Source organism: Bombina bombina, unplaced genomic scaffold (genome assembly GCF_027579735.1).
Source record: "Bombina bombina isolate aBomBom1 unplaced genomic scaffold, aBomBom1.pri scaffold_2020, whole genome shotgun sequence".
Classification (NCBI taxonomy): domain Eukaryota; kingdom Metazoa; phylum Chordata; class Amphibia; order Anura; family Bombinatoridae; genus Bombina; species Bombina bombina.
The window spans coordinates 1-19,274 of record NW_026511089.1 but is presented as its reverse complement, the minus strand read 5'-3'; the positions used below and the strand labels follow the sequence as shown (position 1 = coordinate 19,274).

General features: G+C 41.8%; 1 protein-coding gene across 1 annotated transcript in view; it reads left to right on the top strand.

Annotated features, from left to right (window-relative positions):
* Positions 1-18,773, top strand: part of LOC128643597 (cyclic AMP-dependent transcription factor ATF-6 beta-like) — a gene marked incomplete at its 3' end in the record, with an annotated part of 30,611 nt that extends 11,838 nt beyond the window's left edge. Inside the window, exons 4-5 of the mRNA XM_053696441.1 lie at positions 18,524-18,614; positions 18,703-18,773. Coding sequence (XP_053552416.1) covers positions 18,524-18,614; positions 18,703-18,773 — 162 coding nt within the window. The remainder of the gene's footprint in view (positions 1-18,523; positions 18,615-18,702) is intronic.
* Positions 18,774-19,274: the final 501 nt, after the last annotated feature.

The window sequence follows — 19,274 nt, the reverse complement described above, 5'->3', positions numbered from 1 at the left end:
AATCAAGAGACCAGAAATTCTCTTCTATGGTGGCTTTATCGGCCACACCTGTCCAGGGGGATGCCATTCAGCAGGCCAGACTGGACAATTGTAACAACAGACGCCAGCCTACTAGGTTGGGGCGCTGTCTGGAATTCTCTGAAGGCTCAGGGACTATGGAATCAGGAGGAGAGTCTCCTACCAATAAACATTCTGGAATTGAGAGCAGTTCTCAATGCCCTTCTGGCTTGGCCCCAGTTAACAACTCGGGGGTTCATCAGGTTTCAGTCGGACAACATCACGACTGTAGCTTACATCAACCATCAGGGAGGGACAAGAAGCTCCCTAGCAATGATGGAAGTATCAAAGATAATTCGCTGGGCAGAGTCTCACTCTTGCCACCTGTCAGCAATCCACATCCCGGGAGTGGAGAACTGGGAGGCGGATTTCTTGAGTCGCCAGACTTTTCATCCGGGGGAGTGGGAACTTCATCCGGAGGTCTTTGCCCAAATACTTCGACGTTGGGGCAAACCAGAGATAGATCTCATGGCGTCTCGCCAGAACGCCAAACTTCCTCGCTACGGGTCCAGATCCAGGGATCCAGGAGCAGTTCTGATAGATGCTTTGACAGCACCTTGGAACTTCAGGATGGCTTATGTGTTTCCACCCTTCCCGCTGCTTCCTCGATTGATTGCCAAAATCAAACAGGAGAGAGCATCAGTAATTCTAATAGCACCTGCTTGGCCACGCAGGACTTGGTATGCAGATCTAGTGGACATGTCATCCTGTCCGCCTTGGTCTCTACCTCTAAGACAGGACCTTCTGATACAGGGTCCATTCAAACATCAAAATCTAACTTCTCTGAAGCTGACTGCTTGGAAATTGAACGCTTGATTTTATCAAAACGTGGTTTTTCTGAGTCGGTTATTGATACCTTGATTCAGGCTAGGAAGCCTGTTACCAGAAGGATTTACCATAAAATATGGCGGAAATACCTATACTGGTGCGAATCCAAAGGTTACTCCTGGAGTAAGGTTAGGATCGCTAGGATATTGTCTTTTCTACAAGAAGGTTTAGAAAAGGGTTTATCAGCTAGTTCATTAAAGGGACAGATTTCAGCTCTGTCCATCTTGTTACACAGACGTCTGTCAGAAAATCCAGACGTCCAGTCCTTTTGTCAGGCTTTAGCTAGGATCAAGCCTGTGTTTAAAGCTGTTGCTCCACCATGGAGTTTAAACTTAGTTCTTAACGTTTTACAGGGTGTTCCGTTTGAACCCCTTCATTCCATTGATATAAAAATGTTATCTTGGAAAGTTCTGTTTTTAATGGCTATTTCCTCGGCTCGAAGAGTCTCTGAGTTATCAGCCTTACATTGTGATTCCCCTTATCTGATTTTTCACTCAGACAAGGTAGTTCTGCGTACTAAACCTGGGTTCTTACCTAAGGTAGTCACTAACAGGAACATCAATCAAGAGATTGTTGTCCCATCCTTGTGTCCAAATCCTTCTTCAAAGAAGGAACGTCTTTTACACAATCTGGATGTAGTTCGTGCCCTCAAGTTCTACTTGCAGGCAACTAAAGATTTTCGCCAAACTTCTTCCTTGTTTGTCGTTTACTCTGGACAGAGGAGAGGTCAAAAAGCTTCTGCTACCTCTCTCTCTTTTTGGCTTCGTAGCATAATACGTTTAGCCTATGAGACTGCTGGACAGCAGCCTCCTGAAAGAATTACAGCTCACTCCACTAGAGCTGTGGCTTCCACTTGGGCCTTTAAGAATGAGGCCTCTGTTGAACAGATTTGCAAGGCTGCAACTTGGTCTTCGCTTCATACTTTTTCCAAATTTTACAAATTTGACACTTTTGCTTCTTCGGAGGCTATTTTTGGGAGAAAGGTTCTTCAGGCAGTGGTTCCTTCTGTATAATGAGCCTGCCTATCCCTCCCGTCATCCGTGTACTTTTGCTTTGGTATTGGTATCCCAGAAGTAATGATGACCCGTGGACTGATCACACATAACAGAAGAAAACATAATTTATGCTTACCTGATAAATTCCTTTCTTCTGTTGTGTGATCAGTCCACGGCCCGCCCTGTTTTAAGGCAGGTAAATATCTTTTAAATTATACTCCAGTCACCACTTCACCCTTGGTTACTCCTTTCTCGTTGATTCTTGGTCGAATGACTGGGACTGACGTAGAGGGGAGGAGCTATATGCAGCTCTGCTGGGTGAATCCTCTTGCATTTCCTGTTGGGGAGGAGTTATATCCCAGAAGTAATGATGACCCGTGGACTGATCACACAACAGAAGAAAGGAATTTATCAGGTAAGCATAAATTATGTTTTTCGTACCTTTTAAAAACTTCAGGGCAGGTGTGGCATCCTCTTCCTCTAAGGCAAAACAAGAGGGAATTTTTGCTCAGTCCAAGGCGGTCTGGAGACAATCGGACCTGGAACAAAGATAAGCAGGCCAAGGAGCCTGCTGCTGCCTCTAAGGCAGCATGAAGGAACGGACCCCTATCCGGTAACGGATCCTATAGGGGGCAGACTTTCATTCTTTGCCCAGGCGTGGGCAAGAGATGCCCAGGATCCCTAGGCATTGGAATTTATATCCCAGAGATATCTTCTGGATTTCAAAGATTCCCCCCCCAAAAAAAGGGGAGATTTCGCCTTTCACAATTATCTGCAAACCAGATAAAGAAGGAGGCATTCTTACATTGTGTACGAGATCCATCCAGTTCCAAGAGAGGAACAGGGACAGAGTTTTTACTCAAATCTGTTTGTGGTTCCCAAGGAGAGGGAACCTTCAGACCTATTTTGGATCTAAAGATCTTAAACAAATTCCTCAGAATTCCGTCATTTAAGATGGAAACTATTCGTACCATCTTAACTATGATCCAGGAGAGTCAATAGAGGACTACAATGGATTTGAAGGATGCTTATCCTCACATTGTGATGCATAAAGATCACCATCGTTTTTCAGGTTTGCCTTTCTAGACAGGCATTACCAGTTTGTAGCTCTTTCCTTTGGGATATCTACAGCCCCAAGAATCTTTATGGAGGTTCTGGGGTCGCTTTGGCGGTCCTTAGACCGCGGGGCATAGAAGTGGCCCCTTATTTAGACGACATCCTGATACAGGCGTCAAACATCCAAATTGCCCAGTCTCATACGGACGTAGTACTGGCATTTCTGAGATCACATGGGTGGAAAGTGAACAAGGAAAGAGTTCTCTATCCCCAATCTCAAGGGTTTCCCTCCTAGGGACTCTGATAGATTCTGTAGAAATGAAAATTTACCTGACGGAGTCCAGGTTGTCAAAGTTTCTAAATTTCTGCCGTGTTTTTTTTTTTTTTTTTCCCATCCCATCCGCGCCCTTCGGTGGCTCAGTACATGAATGAAATCGGCTTAATGGTAGCGGCAAGGGACATAGTACTGTTTGCACGTCTACATTTCAGACCGCTGCAACTATGCATGCTCAGTCAGAGGAACGGGGATTACACAGATTTGTCCCCCTGTTAAACCTGGACCAAGAGACCAGAGATTCTCTTCTCTGGTGACTATGTCGGGTCCATCTGTCCAAGGGTATGACCTTCCGCAGGTCAGATGGGACAATTGTTACAATAGATGCCAGCCTTTTAGGTTGGGATGCAGTCTGGAACTCCCTGAAGGCTCAGGGATAGTGGACTTAGGAGGAGACCCTCCTTCTAATAAATATTCTGGAACTGGGAGTGATATTCCATGCTCTTCAGACTTGGCCTCAGTTAGCAACTCTGAGGTACATCATACTCAGTCGGACAATATACACAACTGTGGCTTACATCAGCCATCAAGGGGGAACAGAAGTTCCCTAGCGATGTTAGAAGTCTTACAATAATTCACTGGACAGAGACTCTTGTCTATCAGCTATCCATATCCCAGGTGTTGAGAACTGGGAGGTGGATTTTCTAAGTCGTCAGACTTTTCTTCCGGGGGAGTGGGATTTCCTCCGGAGGTCAAGACCAAGCAGGAGAGGGCTTTGGTGTTTTTGACAGCGCCTGCGTAGCCACGCAGGACCTGGTATGCAGATCTGGTGGACATGTCATCCTTTCCATCACGGTCTCTGCTTCTGAGACAGGTCCCTCTACCTCAGGGTCCTTTCAACCATCTAAATAGAATCAATCTGAGATGGACTGCCTGGAGACTGAACGCTTGATGTTATCAAAGCATGGCTTCTCCGAGTCAGTCATTGATACCTTAATACAGACATGAAAGCCTGTCTCTAGGAAAATTGAACATAGATATGGTGTAAATATCTGATTGTTATGAATCCAAGGGTTACTCATGGAGTAAAGTCTGGATTCCCAGGATATTATCTTTTCTCCAAGATGTTTTTGAGAAAAGGGTTGTCAGCTAATTCCTTAAAAGGGGACAGATTTTTACTCTGTCTATTTTTTTGCACAAGCGTCTGGCAGGTATTCTAGACGTTCAGGCATTTGGTCAGGCTTTGGTTAGATCCAAGCCTGTGTTTAAAACTGTTGCTCCGCCATGGAGCTTAAACCTGATTCTTAAGGTTCTTCAAGAAGTTCCGTTTGAACCTTTTTTGTTCCATAGATATCAATCTTTATCTTGGAAAGTTCCTTTTGGGTAGCTAATTCCTCGACTCGTAGAGTCTCCAAGTTATCTGTGTTACAATGTGATTCTCCTTATCTGGTCCTTCGTACGGATAAGGTAGTCCTGCGTACCAACCTGGGTTTTTTCCTAAGGTGGTATCTAACAAGTACATCACTCAAGAGATAGTTGTTCCATGCTTGTATCCTAATCCTTCCTCAAAGAAGGAACGTCTATTACACAATATTGGACGTGGTTTGTGCTTTAAAGTTTTACTTACAAGCTACTACAGTTTTCATCAAACGTTTACCTTGTTTGTTGTCTATTCTGGACAGAGGAGAGGTCAAAAGACTTCAGCAGCCTCTCTGTCTTTTTGGTTAAAAAGCATAATTCATTTAGCTTATGAGACTGCTGGACAGCAGCCTCCTGAAGGGATTACAGCTCATTCTACTAGAGCTGTGGTTTTCACTTGGGCCTTTTTTAAATGTGGCTTCTGTTGAACAGATTTACAAGACGGAGTCTTGGTCTGCGCTTCATACTTTTCAAATTTAACAAATTTGATACCTTGCTTCTTCGGAGGCTATTTTTGGGAGAAAGGGTTTTTTACAGGCAGTGGTAACTTCTGTTTAAGTACCTGCCTTGTCCCTCCCATCATCCGTGTACTTTAGCTTTGGTATTGGTATTCCATAAGTAATGGATGATCCGTGGACTGGATACACTTAACAAGAGAAAACATAATTTATGCTTACTTGATAAATTTATTTCTCTTGTAGTGTATCCAGTCCACGGCCCGCCCTGTCACTTTAAGGCAGGTAATGTTTTCATTTGAACTACAGTCACCACTGCACCCTATGGTTTTTCCTTTCTCTGCATGTTTTCGGTCGAATGACTGAATATGGCAGTTAGGGGAGGAGCTATATAGCAGCTTTGCTGTGGGTGGACTCTTGCAGCTTCCTGTTGGGAAGGAGAATATATTCCATAAGTAATGGATGATCCGTGGACTGGATACACTACAAGAGAAATAAATTTATCAGGTAAGCATAAATTATGTTTTTTATTTAGATTTATTTTAATTATATTAAAGTTAGTGGGTGTTAGAGTTAGACTTGGGGTTAGGTTTAGGGGTTAATAACTTTAGTATAGTGGCAGCGATTTTGGGGGCAGCAGATTAGGGGTTAATATGTTTATTATAGTGTCGGCGATGTCCGGAGCGGCAGATTAGGGGTTAATAATTTTATTTTAGTGTTTGCGATGCGGGAGGGCCTTAGTTTAGGGGTTAATAGGTAGTTTATGGGTTTTAGTGTACATTTTAGCACTTTAGTTATGAGTTTTATGTTACAGCGTTGTAACATAAAACCCATAACTACTGACTTTCAGTTTACGGTATGGATCTTGACGGTATAGGGTGTACCCATCACTTTTTGGCCTCCCAGGCAAACTCTTAATACCGGCGCAAAGGAAGTTCCATTGAAAAAGGACTTTTGGAAAGCTGCGGTAGTTACGTTGCGTTACGGCCAAAAAAGTGTGCGATGCAGCTAAACCTGCAAGACTCGTAATACCAGCGGTAGTGAAAAAGAGCCATAACGCTGCTTTTTCACTCATACCGCAAAACTCGTAATCTAACCGAATGTTAGGTCAGCCAATAACATTTAATTGAAATCCACCCAATTTCGAATTCCATTTTCAAGTACATACAATACATTTGTAATATTATTATATAGAAGGTAAAATTATACATGATATAGAAATTCATGAGTACATTGTTATGGAGCTCATCTTAATTGCAAGTATATAATATAAAGGAAAAGATCTAAAACGATCAGAAACACAACGTAATTATAAAATTATTATAAAATCAAAACATAATTATGCTTCTTAGTATTGTAGATAATGAATCTAGTTTTTGTGTTTGCATGATCATATATGTAAACCCTATATTATAACATCATATAAGGTGTGTCATTATTCATTAAATGTGTGTCACTCTAACAATACTCCTATTATGAAATTGAATGGAAATAAAAATTGTTAGGGGATGTAAATAAAACTCTTAGAATAGTTTGTAAAAGTTGTGTGTATGGGTTAGTCAAGGAAAACATCTACAGCTAGTCGTTTATTCATACTCTCTGGGTATCTGGTATGCAGTTTAATTATCCAAAACACTTCTTTTCTCTGGAGAACAGCTAGATGTGTGTGTGTGTGTGTGTGTGTATAACTATCACTAGGAAAAAGTCAAATTTGTAAGTCATCCACTGCAATAACACTCACGTGCACACACACTATAACTTTTTATCTCTGGGCTAGTAAGTTTTTTTTTTTTTTTTTTTTTTAAAAACAGCTTTATTAATAAATCTCTAAAATGTACAGTAACAAATAAGATAACGATCTGGACATAAGTACAGACCATAAGCTTATGATATATTGTACATATAAAAAGCATACGAGAATCAGGACCCAACGTATTGAAAACAGCCCTGGAGTCCACAGGTCAGAGTGTAACAGTTCCCAGTTTGTGATTTTCTTTTTTCCTCCCATTAGATAACGAATTGAACAGCAGATAAAGAAAAATAGACATTTTATGTAATAGTTCACACATTATTCATAAGAAACAGTGCAAGCGTACATACTGTTATGGTCAATTGAGGGCTCTAGATTGAGGGAAGCAAAGAGAAAGGAGGGAGAGGGGGAAATGGTGTTAAGACACAAGAAAGAGGTTCATTGCAGACCTGTCTACTCATTACGCCTCAATGTTAGTACTGTTTGTGACGTCTTTCATAGTTCAAGAAAACAAAATTATTAGTCTGGACCACACCATAATTCTAGCATCATTTCATACAGTTCTAATATAGTGATAACGTTCCAGTTGTAGCAATTCAGTGACTAGCGCTGACCAATCGCTCTTAGTTTTGGGACTTCTAATTTTTGGGGATAAGTTTCTTAGCTTTGTTGAGCGATTTACCAATAAAGAGAGTTTGTTTTGGCAACTTCTTTAATTTTTTTCAGGGTTGTTCTGAAATATCAAACCTATCTTATCAGACATGTCCCCCCCAACACCTCTTTCCAGAAAGTTTGCAGACCAGGGCAAGACCACCATATGTGTATTAATCCAACATTTATTGCTTAGAGAGGGATGACATCTGTGTAATCCGATCCCGAAGGTGTGAGATACCATCTGCTAACTAGTTTGAAATGCATTTCCTTTTTCTCTTGTTAAGTGTATCCAGTCCACGGATCATCCATTACTTATGGGATATTCTCCTTCCCAACAGGAAGTTGCAAGAGGATCACCCACAGCAGAGCTGCTGTATAGCTCCTCCCCTAACTGCCATATCCAGTCATTCTCTTGCAACCCTCAACAAAGATGGAGGTCGTAAGAGGAGAGTGGTGTTTTATACTTAGTTTATTTCTTCAATCAAAAGTTTGTTATTTTTAAATGGTACCGGAGTGTGCTGTTTATCTCAGGCAGTATTTAGAAGAAGAATCTGCCTGCATTTTCTATGATCTTAGCAGAAGTAACTAAGATCCATGGCTGTTCTCACATATTCTGAGGAGTGAGGTAACTTCAGAGAGGGAATGGCGTGCAGGTTTTCCTGCAATAAGGTATGTGCAGTTAATATTTTTCTAGGGATGGAATTTGCTAGAAAATGCTGCTTATACCGGATTAATGTAAGTAAAGCCTTAAATGCAGTGATAGCTACTGGTATCAGGCTTATTAATAGAGATGCATACTCTTATAAAAATGTAATATAAAACGTTTGCTGGCATGTTTAATCGTTTTTATATATGTTTGGTGACAAAACTTATTGGGGCCTAGTTTTTTTCCACATGGCTGGTTTGATTTCTGCCTAGAGACCGTTTCCTGAAGCTTTCCACTGTTGCAATATGAGTGGGAAGGGCCTATTTTAGTGCTTTTCTGTGCAGCTAAAAATACTGACAGAGACATTCAGCTTCCCTCTGCATGATACAGGACATCTCTGAAGGGTTCAAAAGGCTTCAAAGTCGTGTTTGAGGAGGGTAACAATCACAGTAGACTGTGGCAGTTGTTGTGACTGTGTTTAAAAAACGTTTTTGTCATTTATTATTCTGTTTTTGTTATTAAGGGGTTAATCATCCATTTGAAAGTGGGTGCAATGCTCTGCTGACTTGTTACATACACTGTAAAAATGTTGTTAGTGTAACTGCCTTTTTTCACTGTTATTTCAAATTTTGTCAAAATTTGTTTCTCTTAAAGGCACAGTAACGTTTTTTATATTGCTTGTTAACTTGCTTTAAAGTGTTTTCCAAGCTTGCTAGTCTGTACAAACATGTCTGAAACAGAGGATACTTGTTCATTATGTTTAAAAGCCATGGTGGAGCCCCATAGGAGAATGTGTACTAAATGTATTGATTTCACCTTAAACAGTAAAGATCAGTCTTTATCTATAAAAGAATCGTCACCAGAGTGGTCTGTCGAGGGGGAAGTTATGCCGACTAACTCTCCCCACGTGTCGGACCCTTCGCCTCCCGCTCAAGGGACGCACGCTAATATGGCGCCAAGTACATCAGGGACGTCCATAGCGATTACTTTGCAGGACATGGCTGCAATCATGAATAATACCCTGTCAGAGGTATTATCCAGATTGCCTGAATTGAGAGGCAAGCGCGATAGCTCTGGGGTTAGACGAGATACAGAGCGCGTAGATGCTGTAAGAGCCATGTCTGATACTGCGTCAAAATATGCAGAACCTGAGGACGGAGAGCTTCAGTCTGTGGGTGACGTCTCTGATTCGGGGAGACCTGATTCAGAGATTTCTAATTTTAAATTTAAGCTTGAGAACCTCTGTGTATTGCTTGGGGAGGTATTAGCTGCTCTGAATGACTGTGACACAATTGCAGTGCCAGAGAAATTGTGTAGGCTGGATAAATACTATGCAGTGCCGGTGAGTACTGATGTTTTTCCAATACCTAAAAGGCTTACAGAAATTATTAGTAAGGAGTGGGATAGGCCCGGTGTGCCCTTTTCCCCACTTCCTATATTTAGAAAAATGTTTCCAATAGATGCCACTACACGGGACTTATGGCAGACTGTCCCTAAGGTGGAGGGAGCAGTTTCTACTTTAGCAAAGCGTACCACTATCCCGGTTGAGGACAGTTGTGCTTTTTCAGATCCAATGGATAAAAAATTAGAGGGTTACCTTAAGAAAATGTTTATTCAACAAGGTTTTATTTTACAGCCCCTTGCATGCATTGCGCCTGTCACTGCTGCGGCGGCATTCTGGTTTGAGGCCCTGGAAGAGGCCATCCATACAGCTCCATTGACTGAAATTGTTGACAAGCTTAGAACTGTTAAGCTAGCTAACTCATTTGTTTCTGATGCCATTGTTCATTTGACTAAACTAACAGCTAAGAATTCCGGATTCGCCATCCAGGCGCATAGGGCGCTATGGCTCAAATCCTGGTCAGCTGATGTGACTTCAAAGTCTAAATTACTCAACATTCCTTTCAAGGGGCAGACCTTATTCAGCCTGGTTTGAAAGAAATTATTGCTGACATTACTGGAGGTCAGGGTCATACCCTTCCTCAGGACAGGGCCAAATCAAAGGCCAAACAGTCTAATTTTCGTGCCTTTCGAAATTCCAAGGCAGGTGCAGCATAAACTTCCTCCGCTTCAAGACAAGAGGGAACTTTTGCTCAATCTAAGCAGGCCTGGAAGCCTAACCAGTCCTGGAACAAAGGCAAGCAGGCCAGAAAGACAGCATGAAGGAACGGCCCCCTATCCGGCGACTGATCTAGTAGGGGGCAGACTTTTTCTCTTCGCCCAGGCGTGGGCAAGAGATGTTCAGGATCCCTGGGCGTTGGAGATCATATCTCAGGGATATCTTCTGGACTTCAAAGCTTCCCCTCCACAAGGGAGATTTCATCTTTCAAGGTTATCTGCAAATCAGATAAAGAAAGAGGCATTCCTACGCTGTGTGCAAGACGTCCTAGTAATGGGAGTGATCCATCCAGTTCCGCGGACGGAACAAGGACAGGGTTTTTATTCAAATCTGTTTGTGGTTCCCAAAAAAGAGGGAACCTTCAGACCAATTTTGGATCTAAAGATCTTAAACAAATTCCTCAGAGTTCCATCTTTCAAAATGGAAACTATTCGGACCATCCTACCCATGATCCAAGAGGGTCAGTACATGACCACAGTGGACTTAACGGATGCCTACCTTCACATACCGATTCACAAAGATCATCATCGGTTCCTAAGGTTTGCCTTTCTAGACAGGCATTACCAATTTGTAGCTCTTCCCTTCGGGTTGGCTACAGCCCCGAGAATCTTTACGAAGGTTCTGGGCTCACTTCTGGCGGTTCTAAGACCGCGAGGCATAGCGGTGGCTCCGTATCTAGATGACATCCTGATACAGGCGTCAAGCTTTCAAATTGCCAAGTCTCATACAGAGATAGTTCTGGCATTTCTGAGATCGCACGGGTGGAAAGTGAACGAGGAAAAGAGTTCTCTATCCCCACTCACAAGAGTCTCCTTCTTAGGGACTCTTATAGATTCTGTAGAGATGAAAATTTACCTGACGGAGTCCAGGTTATCAAAGCTTCTAAATGCTTGCCGTATTCTTCATTCCATTCCGCGCCCTTCGGTGGCTCAGTGTATGGAGGTGATCGGTTTAATGGTAGCGGCAATGGACATAGTGCCATTTGCGCGCCTACATCTCAGACCGCTGCAATTATGCATGCTAAGTCAGTGGAATGGGGATTACACAGATTTGTCCCCTCTGCTAAATCTGGATCAAGAGACCAGAGATTCTCTTCTCTGGTGGTTGTCTCGGGTCCACCTGTCCGAGGGTATGACCTTTCGCAGGCCAGATTGGACAATTGTAACAACAGATGCCAGCCTTCTAGGTTGGGGTGCAGTCTGGAACTCCCTGAAGGCACAGGGATCGTGGACTCAGGAGGAGAAACTCCTTCCGATAAATATTCTGGAGTTAAGAGCAATATTCAATGCTCTTCTGGCTTGGCCTCAGTTAGCAACACTGAGGTTCATCAGATTTCAGTCGGACAATATCACGACTGTGGCTTACATCAACCATCAAGGGGGAACCAGGAGTTCCCTAGCGATGTTAGAAGTCTCAAAAATAATTTGCTGGGCAGAGACTTACTCTTGCCTGTCAGGATAGGTAAAGTCCAGAGTAAGACCCAAATGCTAGAATGAAGGTAATAACACCCTAGCACAGTGAGTATATACCAGGACTTGACCCTGCGACAGCTATAGTATAAAATACTCACAGAGATAGGCTGGAAGATGACACAGCAGGGTCAGGAGAAGAAGCTTCAAGTAGATAGGGTTAATCAAGAGAGTTGTCTAGTAAGCAATGTCCGGTAACGTGTAATCAGGCAGGTAGAGGTTAACCAATAGAGTAATCCAACAAGCAATGTCCAGCAACGTGTAATCAGGCAGGTAGGGGTTAAGCAATAGAGTAATCCAACAAGCAATGTCCAGCAACGTGTAATCAGGCAGGTAGGGGTTAAGCAATAGAGTAACCCAACAAGCAAAGTCCAGCAACGTGTAATCAAGCAGGTAGGGGTTAAGCAGTAGAGTAATCCAACAAGCAAAGTCCAGCAACGTGTAATCAGGCAGGTAGGGGTTAAGCAATAGAGATTTCCAACAAGCAAAGTCCAGCAACAAGGGATCAGGCAGATAGGGGTTCAGGATTCAGAATAAACGATAAGCACAGATTCAGAAATATGATATGAGATACTCACAAGCCAACGAGTGAAAAACAAACAGGCACCGGAGGAGAGAAGACGCCGGAATAAGAAGCCATTCTGACGTCAGAGGAGAGGGACGGCTTCAGTCAAGTTGCTAGGCAACGAAGTGTAGCGCAACAGCGCTGAAGAAATCCGGAAGGGAAAAGAGCGATCAGCTGAGCGATCGCGACATGCCACCTGTCAGCAATCCATATCCCAGTCGTGGAGAACTGGGAGGCGGATTTTCTAAGTCGTCAGACTTTTCACCCGGGGGAGTGGGAACTCCATCCGGTGGTGTTTGCTCAATTGATTCATCGTTGGGGCAAACCAGAGTTGGATCTCATGGCGTCTCGCCAGAACGCCAAGCTTCCTTGTTACGGATCCAGGTCCAGGGACCCAGAAGCGACGCTGATAGATGCTTTAGCAGCGCCTTGGTTCTTCAACCTGGCTTATGTGTTTCCACCTCAAAGAAAGTCCAGCAGCACCACAGTAGTTTATCTTTCAAGCTTTATTAGTACCTGGAGGTAAAAACATGACGTTTCGGGCTCAGTAGCCCTTAATCATATGACCCTCATGCTGTATACAACATCCTTAAATACCCCACACCACAGGTGTGTACAATCACATTCTAGTCTTGTACCTGTTACAATTCTATACTACTATCGCCACCTAGTGGTGTAAATCAATTAATACATCAAATAAACTCTATAAAAAAGTCTAACAGTGTTACATATTCGTATTTCAACTGCATCTTACATTTCATATCAAAATCACAGAACAATGCACAATTTAATATTTACAATTTACAAAAATGGAAATGAGGGATAATTCTTCATCTTGGTCCTTTATATCTAGAAAGGAAAATATTGTAGAATCTGCAAAATCACAAAAAGATATTAAAGTCAATTTCACGGTTCATTCGCTTTGGATACAGACAATCTAGCCTATAAATCCACATAGATTCTCTCTTTTTTAAGATCAGTTCTCTGTCGCCACCTCTCCGTGGGACAGGGACATGATCTATAATTTGGAATTTCAATTGTGCAATTGAATGGCCAAAGGTCAGAAAATGATTGGAGACAGGGGCATTAAAATCTTTACACCTAATGTTGGACTTATGCTGTATGATTCTGTCCCTCACCCTTTGGGTGGTCTCTCCAATATAAATCCACCCACATGGGCATTTAATTAAGTAGATTGCATATTCTGTATTACAAGTATAGAAGCCATTAATTTTAAATACTTTACCAGTTAAAGGATGTGTAAAATTACGGCCCTTAGCCATGTTATTACAATTACCACACCCTAGGCAGGGATAACAACCCAAATTCTTTCCAGAGATAAAACTTTGTTTAATTTTCTTACTCCCTACATCTTCTCTTACAAGTTTATCTTTGATACTGGTACCTTTCCTATATGCCGGCATTGGTCCATTAGCAAAAATCTTACAATCTTGATGGCAATCTCTTAGTAAAAACCAATATTTGTTCACAATTCTTTGTATTTTATAACTTTGATTGCTATACTCTGAAACAAAGATAATTCTATCATCTCTACTGGCCACTTTCTTTTTATTGCCACTGTTATCTTGCTTAGCTTTCTTTATTTCATTGTTAATAAGATCAACAGGATAGCCTCTTTCTCTAAATTTTTCTCCCATCTCCTCTAATCTAGTTCCCATGAGCTGTTGATCTGATACAATTCTTTTTACCCTAGTCATTTGACTTCTGGGCAAAGATTTAATTAGAGACAGAGGGTGTGCACTAGTATAGTGTAGTAAGCTGTTCTTGTCTGTAATTTTCCTGTATAGATCTGTCTTAAGGCCCCCACCTTCCTTGTATACCAAGGTATCTAGAAAACTGATGGATTGCTCATCCCAAGTGAGGGTAAATTTAATACATCTTGTGGCTCTATTCAAATCTTCTACAAACTCCAATAGGGATCTAATGTCGCCCCGCCATACTCCAAAGACATCGTCTATATAACGCCACCAGGTGGCGCCATATAGAAGAAACATCTTATTCTGATAAACAAACTTCTCTTCAAATATTGACATAAATAAATTCGCATAGGTAGGGGCGACATTAGATCCCATTGCAGTACCTTTAACCTGCATATAGAAATTGTCCTCAAAAAGAAAGTAGTTACAATATAAGATTATACTCAAAAGATTCAGCAAACATTCTTGTTGTTGGACAGTGTAGATACCACTAGTAGCTAAAACATTTCTTACAGCGCCCAATCCGCCTTCATGTTCGATAGAGGTATATAGACTGACCACATCAAGACTATACAATATGCATCTATCTGGTACCATAAGGTTCTGTATTTTATCCAAGAAATCTCCAGTGTCTTTTATATAGGAAGTGGATTGTTCAACAAATCCCCTCAGGATTTTATCCAAATATATAGATATATTAGAAAAGATGGACTCTGTACTTGCCACTATGGGCCTCCCCGGTGGCTTGTCTAGTTTTTTATGTACTTTTGGTAAAGTATAAAAAACGGGTATTATCCCATTTTCTACAAACAAAAACTTTTTAGTTTCATTATCAATTAACCCATTTTTAATGGCATTGTCTAAGCAACTAGTAATTTCTCTCTGTATTTCCCATGTTGGATTAGAATTCAGTAGCTGGTACACTCCTGTATCGCATAATTGTGACCTTATCTCATCTACATAGTATCCTTTATTAAGTACCATTAAGGCACCACCCTTATCCGCCTGCTTATATATTGTATCTTTCTTATCCTTTAATGTTGTTAAGGCCTCTCTCTCTGTTTTTGCAAGGTTATTTCTATTAATTGATCCCTTTTTATGATAAACATTCTCTATCAATTTGTCAATATCCTTACATACCAGATCTATATAGGTATCAACACAATGATTATAGCTGTTAGGTGTAAAATTACTTTTGTTTTTTAACCCAAATTTTCGGATGTTTAACCCAGTATACTCTTTTACATTCATCTGCAATTCATTACTCGAAAAAAAGGATTTCAATTTAATGTTCCTAAACAGTCTATTAAGATCTTGTTGCAAATCAAAGAAATTACAGTCTTTGCTAGGGCAAAAAGAAAGACCCTTACTCAGTACTTTTTCCTCTGCGGTCGTCAAGGGTGATCCTGATATATTCACTATCAAGTCCTGTTTTTCTGTCTCGTTTGGTGTTGTTGTGGCTTTTCCCTCTGTAATGTCCTTCCTCGTCCCTGTGGGCCCTTTGCGGTGGTGTCTCTTACCCCCGCGTCGCTTCCTGCGTCCGATTCCCCCGGAGAGCTATCTGTCTGTGAATCGAGCGTGTTCATCTCGCGTCTGGTATAGCGGTTGCCCTGTCTGGCCCAACCGGAAGTGCGCTGGCGTTCCCTTCCGGTGCGCTCACTGGTCCAGCGATACACAGTTCCGTGTGTATAATCCTGCTCGTCTCGATAGAACTTCTCACGCTTTTTGATCTGTAGTTCTTTTTTCATCTCAGCTATCTCTTTATTTATTGCGGCCAGCTTTGTCTCGATATCGGCAGCAGACAAATCCATTTTCAATGCATCTTCGATTTGATTTATCTCGATCTTCTGCTCGTCTATGGCTTTCTGTAAGTACTCCACCGTGAGCACTATAATATCTAGCAAGCATTTATTTAGAATGCACTCGTATTTCTTGCAATATTCTTTATTATCTACCAATAGGGTGGGTCTGGAGCTCATCCTCAGGCCCCTGGGGATTCTCCGCACCCTATGGTATTCTGCAAGCGTTGTTGCATGCAATTCAAATGTCATTTGTTTTTTCGCCACTCTTTCATAACTTTTAAAGCTGGCCTCAGTAACAGGTGTCTTTAAGAAATCCCTGGATCCACAGACCAGAGTAGTTATCCGTGCAGCTTCCATATCACTATATGTAAAAACCTGAGCCTCCATATCTGGTACAGTTTCTTGTAGAATTTCCATCCTGGAACACACTGTGCACAGATTCAAGCAGTATATGCAAAGTCCAAAGTCTCAAATGACTCAAGCACCAGTGGTACAAATTAGGTGTGCAAAGCTGGAGGAGCCACTGCTCAAAGACTCCCAAATATCCAAATCAAAGAAAGTCCAGCAGCACCACAGTAGTTTATCTTTCAAGCTTTATTAGTACCTGGAGGTAAAAACATGACGTTTCGGGCTCAGTAGCCCTTAATCATATGACCCTCATGCTGTATACAACATCCTTAAATACCCCACACCACAGGTGTGTACAATCACATTCTAGTCTTGTACCTGTTACAATTCTATACTACTATCGCCATCTAGTGGTGTAAATCAATTAATACATCAAATAAACTCTATAAAAAAGTCTAACAGTGTTACATATTCGTATTTCCACCGTTTCCTCAGCTCCCTCGACTGATTGCCAAAATCAAACAGGAGAGAGCATCAGTGATTCTAATGGCGCCTGCGTGGCCACGCAGGACCTGGTATGCAGACCTAGTGGACATGTCATCCTTTCCACTATGGACTCTGCCTCTAAGACAGGACCTTCTAATACAAGGTCCTTTCAATCATCCAAATCTAATTTCTCTGAGACTAACTGCATGGAGATTGAACGCTTGATTCTATCAAAGCGTGGCTTCCCCGAGTCAGTCATTGATACCTTAATACAGGCACGAAAGCCTGTTACCAGGAAAATCTATCACAAGATATGGCGTACATATCTTTACTGATGTGAATCCAAGAATTACTCATGGAGTAAGGTTAGGATTCCTAGGATATTGTCCTTTCTCCAAGAGGGTTTGGACAAAGGATTATCAGCTAGTTCCTTAAAGGGACAGATTTCTGCTCTGTCTATTCTTTTGCACAAGCGTCTGGCAGAAGTTCCAGACGTCCAGGCATTTTGTCAGGCTTTGGTTAGAATTAAGCCTGTGTTTAAACCTGTTGCTCCCCCATGGAGCTTAAACTTGGTTCTTAAAGTTCTTCAAGGAGTTCCGTTTGAACCCCTTCATTCCATTGATATTAAGCTTTTATCTTGGAAAGTTCTGTTTTTGATGGCTATTTCCTCGGCTCGGAGAGTCTCTGAGCTATCTGCCTTACAATGTGATTCTCCTTATCTGATTTTTCATGCAGATAAGGTACCAAACCTGGGTTTTTACCTAAGGTGGTTTCTAACAAGAATATCAATCAAGAGATTGTTGTTCCATCATTGTGTCCTAATCCTTCTTCAAAGAAGGAACGTCTTTTACATAATCTGGACGTAGTCCGTGCCTTGAAGTTTTACTTACAAGCTACTAAAGATTTTCGTCAAACATCTTACCTTTGTCGTTTATTCTGGACAGAGGAGAGGTCAAAAAGCTTCGGCAACCTCTCTTTCCTTTTGGCTTCGGAGTATTATACGCCTAGCCTATGAGACTGCTGGACAGCAGCCCCCTGAAAGAATTACAGCTCATTCTACTAGAGCTGTGGCTTCCACCTGGGCCTTTAAAAATGAGGCCTCTGTTGAACAGATTTGCAAGGCTGGGACTTGGTCTTCGCTTCACACTTTTTCAAAATTTTACAAATTTGATACTTTTGCTTCTTCGGAGGCTGTTTTTGGGAGAAAGGTTCTTCAGGCAGTGGTTCCTTCCGCTTAATCCCTGCCCTGTCCCTCCCATCATCCGTGTACTTTAGCTTTGGTATTGGTATCCCATAAGTAATGGATGATCCGTGGACTGGATACACTTAACAAGAGAAAACATAATTTATGCTTACCTGATAAATTTATTTCTTTTGTAGTGTATCCAGTCCACGGCCCTGTCATTTTAAGGCAGGTCTAAAATTTAATTAAACTACAGTCACCACTGCACCCTATGGTTTCTCCTTTCTCTGTTTGTTTCGGTCGAATGACTGGATATGGCAGTTAGGGGAGGAGCTATATAGCAGCTCTGCTGTGGGTGATCCTCTTGCAACTGATCCGTGGACTGGATACACTACAAGAGAAATAAATTTATCAGGTAAGCATAAATTATGTCATTTCTGCGGAGATTGAAGCTTGTTTTGCTATTTTGAAAGATTTGAGCCATAATGCATGACAATGGGCACATTGTTCTAGACTTTTGTATACGTTGGGAGTAAAGTTTCATTTGGGATTAATAATAATTTGTATATTGTAGAGATTGAGAGTCTAGAGGTGATGGTCAGTTCTGCGTTACACACATTACTTACACCTGTATAACCCGTCACAGTTCCTTGCAACTTCCTTTCCTCTTTGTTTTCTCATACATTCCTTCTGTGTTAGGCTGGTGGATGAGCTCAGTTTATGGGTTCGACGACATCAGAATGATAGGAAGACTGGAAAAAAGCCCCCTAAAAAGCAGAGGAGAATGAAGGTGAGGCAAGAATTGTAACCTTTTGATATGTGGATTGTGTAGGGTTGGTGGATCTGTTCTATAATTTTTCTGGTCTTTCCTTCTCTAGAAACCACTTTTAAGGAGATCGTTGTCCCTATCGGATCTGGTACCAGCTCAGCCTTCGCGGCTTACTCACAGGTAAACTGGTTACGTCACTCTCTCTTCTCATAACTGCACGTCCATATTCCTCATTTTGTCATTCCCCTCCTCCTGTGATTTAACCCTTTAGTTGTCAGTAATTCCTCTACAGGGATATAACCATTGTTTACCAGTAGTCGATTCAAGTCGGTGACTTAACCGCTAGAAACTTACAGGCAATAGTGGCTTAACCTCATGATTGCCAGAAACAGAGGCAGCATTAACCCCTTGAATACCCTTGATCAAACTAGAAAAGTTGAATTAGTTCCTTAATTGATCTCAACACATGTAACATTGATTTAACTGCTTGCTTGTCCCAGTTACCTGGGTCAGGCAATCTGTCTTGCCACTCATGGAGTTGGACAGGGATAAACGGTAGACCCAGAGCTTTCTGGACTGCCATACCTCTTCCTAGGACCCCTTTTTAGGGGCTTTTTACCAGCCGCCAGGGCTTCTCCAAGCATTTTATTATAGCACTGTTGCCTCCACATAACTATGGGT